Source organism: Bubalus kerabau, chromosome 4 (assembly GCF_029407905.1).
Source record: "Bubalus kerabau isolate K-KA32 ecotype Philippines breed swamp buffalo chromosome 4, PCC_UOA_SB_1v2, whole genome shotgun sequence".
Lineage (NCBI taxonomy): Eukaryota > Metazoa > Chordata > Mammalia > Artiodactyla > Bovidae > Bubalus > Bubalus kerabau.
The window spans coordinates 49,893,381-49,902,125 of record NC_073627.1 but is presented as its reverse complement, the minus strand read 5'-3'; the positions used below and the strand labels follow the sequence as shown (position 1 = coordinate 49,902,125).

The following is an 8,745-nucleotide window of genomic DNA, read 5'->3' as shown; positions in this document are numbered from 1 at the left end:
TAAGGGGAAAATGAAATGCAAGGACCTTATCATGGAGTTGGTTTACCACTCCATCTTAACTTTTGCATGCCCGGTCTTAAATTCCTTCTTCCAACTACAATCATACAGTTTTCAAGTGAATAGCCTGTTCTTCATTCTGTTAACTCTTGATTTATTCATGTCAGCTTTCTGCTGGAACATCATTTCCTCACCCCAGCCTCTTTAACCAATTTCCTAGTCTTCTTTCAATACTCATCAAGCCTTCCCAACCCCACCTGACCAGTTAAGTATCCTTTCAACCAGCCATCAAAGCACCTTGCATTTATTCTTACTGTAGCCCTTATCAAACTATACACTATCTGTTTGCTTGATGAGCAATATGTCCAGCATTGATGCAGTGCCTTATCCTTGGTAAGGATAGGAGAATATTGTAAAGAATGTCAAATAACATGCTCTGTACATTGGTATCTTAACCCTGGCTTGTCAAACCCTAACTCTTCTACACAGCTCTTGTACCTCTATATTCCCAGCATCTAGAACACTCCCCTAAATAAATGATACTCAGCTGTCAACTAACTATATCAAAATCACCTGGTGATCTTAAAATACGATTCCCAGCTCTACCTCCCCACATCCCACCAGTTTCTAATCCAGCAGACCTGGGATGAGGCCTAGGAATTTGGAATTTTTACCACCTCCTCGGGTGGTTCAAACACACAGTCATGCTTGGAAACTACTATTTTTAACGGAGTAGGAGATCAATAAATACTGTTGGAAGTAACATTTTAATTTCATGAAGTAGAATTCATTTCCTAATTCTTTAGGGTTCAAGTCTGCTGCAACTGCACCCTAAGTGTGACCGAACAATGCACTAATGTACAAAAGTCCACAAAACAAGCATTCTTTATTGCAGTATTACAAAACACTTTCCATTTTGGCAATATTTTACAACGCACTTAGCTTCAAGAGTTGAGAAGGAGAAGGCTGGAACCTAAAGGGGGATATTTCAACTGACATTTCTAAAAGAAAAACTGTCTCCACCCTCCCACCCAAATAAAAATTCAAATGTCACTTAATTTCACTACCCAAGAAGAGGCCACGAGGAAAGCAGCAGGCAAACTCTGGCAATTTCTCTATGGATCTTGTCAGAGACAAAGGAACATTCAAAACAGTCATCAGTATGGTCGGTTGCGCTGATCATTTCTGTAGTCGTTTCTAGGAATGAAAAATAAAGAGCCAGACTAAATTCTAATTTTCTACCAAGAGGGAGCATCAGACCCTTCTTCAGGATGCTGTTGACTAGCACCTGCTTGACAAATTTCTATAAGGATGACAATATGCCTAGTGTATTTCTCTACTTCTAGAAGGTGCTTACTAAATGTCTAATTTATCAGATTTAAGACACACAAAGTTCCTAGAAGCTTTGCTGTGACTAATTCTCTTAAAAATTTTTTCATCTATAATAAAGACTCTAAACCACTGTGGTATTTCAGGTTGGAGACCTTGCCATTCCAGCACTCTAAAGAGAGTAGATTACTGGAATAAGCAAGCAAACACCTTCATGTAAGAATTCTGGATCTGCCACTTATTATGTAATCTTGGAAAAGTTACCTAACATTTCTTATTCCATAAAATGGAAAGTACATCTACTTCTGGGGTTGACAGAGGGACTGGAACTCCAGTATACAAAGACAGTTTCACACAATTTGCCACACACTAAGAAGTATTCAGTTGGAGAAGGAAATGGCAACCCACTCCAGTGTTCTTGCCTGGAGAATCCCATGGACGGAGAAACCTGGTAGGCTGCAGTCCATGGGGTCGCACAGAGTCGGACACGACTGAAGCGACTTGGCAGCAAGAAGTATTCAGTAGATGATCATTACTAATAGGTAACAATTATTCAGTGATTATCATGGCCAGCTGTAATATAATCTAATACAACTCCACAAAATAGGGCTAAATGCCATTAGCCCTATTTTACAGATGAGAATATGATGCTCTAAATTAGAGTTAAGTAACTTACTTTAAGTCACACAGCTAATAAGTGGTGGGGCCAGGATTTCAAAGAAGATAGTCTGTCTCCAAACTCTGTGCTCTTAACTCTATGCTATACTAATTCTGGCTGCCCTATACTGTTTCTGACATAGAGAAGCTTAGTGCAGTAAGTGAAATTATTTTGCATCACTGGTTACTCAACTCTTTCTGCCTCTACACCTTTCACGTACATCGCACACTCCCATCAGTACCACCAGTGATTTTTAATCTGGAAAAAGTGTAACAATCTCCAAAGAAGCAGCTGCAAGGTAGCACATGTGACTGAAAAAGCACACCCCTATAAAAGGTATGCTTGCCCCTCAGATTAAGAATCCCTGATTTACAGTTTCAAATCATCTCTCAATCTCGATTATCTTTAGCTATAAGAATGCACACACCTATCATACATTATTCAAATATAAAGATCTCAAGAATTTCCAAAACAAAATACATTTTGGAAATTACTAAGTAGGGAACTAAATGGATCTTCTCCATCCTAACTGAAAGAGTTGACAATGGGAAATTCAAGTCATAAAAAACTGGACAAGAAGAAAATGTGATGAAAGGGGCTTAGATTCTAAAATCTAGGAGCAGTGAGGTAGAAACATTAGCGAATACATTCTAATACTCACCTTCCTCCCATTTTGCCTCCATAGCCACCTCGGTCTCCTCCATAGCTTCCACCTCGGTCTCCTCCGTAGCCGCCACCACTCCTGTCTCCTCCGTAGCCTCCACTTCGGTCCCCACCATAGCCTCCGCTACCACCACGGTCTCCTCCATAACCCCCCCCACTTCGGTCTCCACCATAGCCTCCTCGGTCTCCACCATAGCCTCCTCGGTCTCCTCCATAGCCTCCTCGGTCTCCACCATAGCCTCCTCGGTCTCCTCCATAGCCTCCTCGGTCTCCTCCATAGCCTCCGCCTCGGTCTCCACCATAGCCGCCACTTCGGTCTCCACCATAACCGCCGCCACGGTCTCCACCATAGCCGCCACCTCGGTCTCCACCATAGCCACCACCTCGGTCTCCTCCATAGTTGCCTCCTCGGTCTCCTCCATAGCCCCCACCACGGTCCCCACCATAGCCACCTCCTCGGTCCCCACCATAGCCACCCCCGCTTCTGTCTCCACCATAGCCACCCCCACTTCTGTCTCCTCCGTAGCCACCCCCACTTCTGTCTCCTCCGTAGCCACCCCCACTTCTGTCTGCACCGTAGCCGCCTCGGTCTCCACCTCTGCCCCCACGGCCTCTGTAGCCCCTCTCTCCACCGTAGCCTCTTCCCCGGAAATCTGCAGGTAGAAATGAAAACCAGTAAGGCCAGCAGAATCATGGAAAGCCTCCTTAATGCTAGTCAGAAGATTAGAAGCAGATCCCGTTAAGGCTGACCCACCTCCTCCTGAGGGACGAGAGTCCTCTGGTCTGGGCTCATTGCACTGATTGCAAGAATTCCTTCGAGCAAAGTTCATATTTCCACATGACCTAAGAAAGAAGGAAAATAAAATGCTCAACAGTTTCCAGTGGATTCAGAACCCCCTCTTGCACCTTCCAAATCCAATCCCAACTCCTACATCCACCAAAATAAATGGGATACTTACGGATTAGGGCAAACCCAGTCCCCACTTTTGGGGTCTCCACCTCTCCCCTGAAAGCCTCCACGACCTCTATATCCTCCACGGCCTGGGGTAAGTAAGGAGGAGGGAAGAACCAGTAGCAGATATTAACAAAGCAAAGGAAAAGCATCAGATGAAAGAACTACGTGTTCATCAATAACTGGGCTGCTCCCCACAAATTAACCTCTTATGGCAGAACTCCATGATTCTTTGATTTGGGGTTTTACTTATTCAGTCAACGCAGGAAATATCCAAGAAGCTCCAAGGTGCACATTATAGTTCAAATAATGCACTAAGAAACTTCATTTCTACAGTACCCTCCTCAGTTTGAGAATCTCAGTGATAAAGATTAGGTGAGAAGACATATTCCAAATTTAAGAAATTAAGACATAACAGAAATAAACAAGTTGGCAGTAACTGTATCAGGGAACTCACAAACAGGTCAGATTAACTACCAAATTAGGTATCAGTTAAACTGCCTCCTAATTTCCAACTGAAACAAACTGCATTATATAGCTTTCCAAAGGGATTTCTAGAACCTTTTTCCATCCTTTCTTAGTTGTTACGACACTTTATTTACCTAATCTTCTATTCTGTATCTCACTTTAAGACAGAAAATTTAACCCTTTGTGTAATACCCAAGCCTATGAACAAGAATCTTACCTCGTCGCCCACCTCCACTTCCACCTCCTCTCATGAATTCAGGTCTTCTGGTGGCAAAGGACACTTTAATGATATTGCCGTGGAATTCTTTTCCTAAAAAAAGCAAAACAAAACAAAAATAGTTTTGAAGAAATGCTACTCCACATTTCCACCTCTTAACAAAATATAAAACTGCCTCGGAAATTTTTAATTTCAGAGAAATAACTCACACATTCTCACAGAAATTCAAACACAGTAGCGTTCAAGAGTCAAGGTAACTGTACTAAAATATGACACAATCTACTGAATAAAACAAATTTGTCACTGGGAGACAGTCATTTCTTACTGAGCAAAAAAAAGCTCACATCTAATCATTTTTACATGAAAGCCAATGAATGTAGTATGCTACCATTTCTTTTTTAAGGGATTGAGTGTGTTTGTGTGTGTGCATGCATGCATATGCACACATATGCCTATTTATACACTGCCTATTGTTGCTTAACTCTCAGTAGGTGAAAAGGTAGAAAGGAAACTCAATTTTTACTATATACTGTTGGTACCATCTGAAGTAGTTATCTTTAAAAATAATGTGTGCATTTGTGATTATATGCATGTACATATGCACATATTCTGCTGTCCCAGGGCCTTGGAGACAAAAATTAGCCTTTTCACTTTATATATTAAACAAGAGAACAGACGTATCAGAAAAAGGTGCCCAAGGATTCATAAAATAGTTATAGATCTAGGAGTCTTAGCCCCTTCAGCAAACTCTAATTGCTGTGACTGGCAACCTTCCACAGTGTCAAATGGTATAGCAAGCTCTTTGACATAGGAAACAAACCATGGATAAATATTTTAAAAGCTCTACAAAGACCTGGTAATTAAGATCTGAACTATGGAGTTTCTGTTAAGAGGCTCATTTGCCCTATGAGGGAAAGACACAGTAACTGTTTTAACATATTATAAGCTAAATAGTTTTATGAGTCACAGAAACTACGAAACAGAGAAGTGAGGGAGGATGGACCTGGCTTTTCAAAGGCGAGAGGATAAGATCTGCTTAGAGCAAAAGATTCGGAGAAGGCAATGGCACCCCACTCCAGTACTCTTGCCTAGAAAATCCCTCGGATGCCGGAGCCTGGTAGGCTGTAGTCCATGGGGTCGCTAAGAGTCGGACACGACTGAGCGACTTCCCTTTCACTTTTCACTTTCATGCATTGGAGAAGGAAATGGCAACCCACTCCAGTGCTCTTGCCTGGAGAATCCCAGGGACGGGGGAGCCTGGTGGGCTTCCGTCTATGGGGTCGCACAGAGTCGGACATGACTGAAGTGACTTAGCAGCAGCAGCAGCAGCAGCAGAGCAAAAGATTAAAATGCAACTATGTATTGGAAGACACAGGTGCAATAATCTTGGAACTGGGAGAAACCACATGTGCCTATCAATCAGGCACAATTTACTTCTTCAGAGACAGTGCAGCCCAACTGCCTGAGTTTGAGCCCTAACTCTACACTTCTTCTGTGATCTTGGAAATTACTTATCTTCTCTGTGCCTGAGTTTCATCATCTGTAAGATGGTAATAAAAGCAATAAAAAAAAACTAACAGGGTTACTGTGAAGATCTGAGTTAATGCACATAAAGTTCTTAGAACTGTGCCTAGCTCATAAACTACAGTAAGCATGCAGTGTTATTCTCCTACAATGGCAGGTGGGTTCTTCCCCACTAGTGCCACCTGGGAAGCCCCATTATAAGGTACAACAAAAACAATAAATGATAAGACATCAAGGAAATAAAAGCATGAGACAAAACTACATTTGGAGTAGAATGATAAAACTATTTTTAAAATACATTTTAAAAAGCTGGAAGAAATACCAGTAGTTTTCTCTATATAGACTATGGAAGCTTTACTCCTTTCTTCTACTTTTTAATATTTTCTTATTTTCAGGGGAAAAAAAGTCTTATTGTACAAGTCTTCTACTACATATTAACACTGTAGTTGAAGGGAAATTAACCTAAATTTTAAAAGAATATAGTTAACCAGGCCAACCCTTCACATTTCTATGAGGGTGGCCTCAAGCACAAAGGATGACATTAGGAAATATTTTAGACAAACAGTTCACCTCACTTCTAAAGGTATGTAAGAATTCTGGCCTGTATTCTCATAAGGATATCTAAAAGAGTAAATATGAAGATAATCATTGTCTACCAGAACATATTTTGACTTCAAGACCAGAAAACATTTATCAAAACCACACACTGAAAGTATATGAATGAGGTATACCATCAAACCAGTCAATGGCTGCCTTAGCTGAAGGAGGGTCATCGAACGATACTGTTGCCTCCCCTTTTGGCTTTCCTGTGTCCTTGTCTGTGTATAGATTTATCATTGGTTTTCCAGTCTTTTTATTTGTCTGAGGAACGAACAAGCTGGTGTTAGTATTTTAAGAAAAAGTGATGAACCACACAGAAAATTAAAAACTTAATTTTTTAAAGGAATTCACATATCCATGCTATAAATACTACCAACTTAACATAAAAGTGAAGTCATCTGTAGGTTCTGAAAAGGAAAATCTAAAATACATTAAGTGAAAAGCAAACTATAAAAATGATACATGTCATACTGTTTTATCCTTATATAATTTCCTCAAACCCACAAAGAAATAAACATAATGCTTCATATAAACATTTACCTTGTAAAACTAAAAAAAAAAAAAAAAAAAAAAAACCCAGGAAGAACGTTCACCAAGCAAATAAATTACCAATAAGGCATACACACTGGATTTGGCTGAGAAGGGAGTGGAAGACAAGAATTTTTACTTTTCAAAACTATGATAATTTTTTTAACATATTTAATGTGTTAATTTCTTAAGAAATGTCTGTTCTCCAAGAGGGGGAAAAAAATTCAAGTAATTTCATAGACACCCAAAAAAACCTGATTTCAGGCAAATGCTATAATCTACTAACACTGCTCTAAATGCCGCTTTCTAGTTGAAGATGAAAATTTATTAATGAAACAGTGCACAAGACGCTTAAGTATAATAAAGTTATGAAATAAAGCATTATTATATTGGGCAAATATATAGCAGACATTAAATACCAACATAAAAAGTTGTTAGTAATAACTTGGGTTTTCATATGTTGGTATTTCAGAATATAAAAATGTTCACACAATTTCATTTGGTTCTCACAATTTTAGGAGGTAGGCAGAGACTATGTTTAGAGTACTAAGATTGAAAACCAAAGCTGTGGAAGGCTGCGGAAAGGTAAACACAAGCAAGGAATAAAATCTTTATGCATGTAGCAAATTTAGCAAAGGCCTACAGCCAGGGGTGAACACATGCATCAGGGAATTTTAAGAGACAAGTGATACTGGAGTGTGGACTTCTTACATTATCTATGTATCTTAACCAGAATATGTTAATAATTATGAGATTTGCAACATAAGCCAACTTCTAACTCACCTTGATGATTCCTATTTGTTTAAAGAACTCCCCCACTTGATCTGTAGACACACCCTCCCCAAGTCCTTGTACAAAGATTGTGTTGTTATCTGAATTATCAGATTCTGAATCTAAAGGAAAAAAAATATATATGATTAATTTTATATACTGCTTAGGTTTAACTATATCCTGTTTAGTAACCAAGAACAGTAATTTTTTCTTCAATATTCGACTATTTCTATGACCAAAAGGAAGAGGGACCGATACAGGAAACCTCTTATGATAAACATACAAAGTGGTCACAGTAATTGTTTGGTAAGTCAATTCTTACAACTAAACTTCATGAAAAGTGGCTCAAGTCCACACTTTGAAGATTATAAATCTTATAAATCTTATTCTTCAAATTCAGATATAGGACTCAAGCTCAGGAAGAGATGAAGAAAGTCAGTATAAAGTAGCATTCCTTTCTTTGGAGGGCTTTAATTCTTTCTGGCTAATCAATACTTTTAAGGCTTTCTGGTAGAAATTCCCCGAATCTGACACTCTGGACTTCCAAGCAAGCCAGCAGAATTGTTCACTTCCCATTCACTGTAATAAGCTTTATATATACCAGAGGGTATAAATAAGAGACAAATGATACTGGAGTGTGGACTTCTTATGTAATCTATGTACCTTAACCAGAATATGTTAATACTCATGAGATAATTAGGGGCCCCTTGACACACACCTTACCTTACTCACATACTTTTGGATTAGTACAACAAAGTAAGAAAGATGTACAAAAATTCAGTCCATCAAGAGAAAATTCAGAAATTGACATCCACATAGAGTACTTTAGCATCTTAATAAAAACCAAGTTCTGATTTCAATATATATTAAACATTTTTAACTCAAATTTTTAATAATATCTAAATCATAACTTTCAAAAGGCTCCAGGTAGCCATGAACCTCATTTGAAAAGAAAAAGGCATGTGAAATTAGTGACCTCTGCGCAGAATAAGACAACTCTCTCATATATGATTTCAGGTTTCTTAGGCCCATTAAGCA

At 39.2% G+C, this 8,745-nt stretch overlaps 1 protein-coding gene across 1 annotated transcript in view; it reads right to left on the bottom strand.

Moving 5' to 3' along the window:
- Positions 1–864: 864 nt before the first annotated feature.
- The window catches only part of TAF15 (TATA-box binding protein associated factor 15), a 29,961-nt gene continuing 22,080 nt past the window's right edge, over positions 865–8,745 (bottom strand). Inside the window, exons 10-16 of the mRNA XM_055577307.1 lie at positions 7,720–7,829; positions 6,540–6,669; positions 4,285–4,377; positions 3,607–3,688; positions 3,402–3,490; positions 2,646–3,300; positions 865–1,194 (exon numbers count right to left, since the gene is read on the bottom strand). Coding sequence (XP_055433282.1) covers positions 1,155–1,194; positions 2,646–3,300; positions 3,402–3,490; positions 3,607–3,688; positions 4,285–4,377; positions 6,540–6,669; positions 7,720–7,829 — 1,199 coding nt within the window. The 3' untranslated portion in view covers positions 865–1,154. The remainder of the gene's footprint in view (positions 1,195–2,645; positions 3,301–3,401; positions 3,491–3,606; positions 3,689–4,284; positions 4,378–6,539; positions 6,670–7,719; positions 7,830–8,745) is intronic.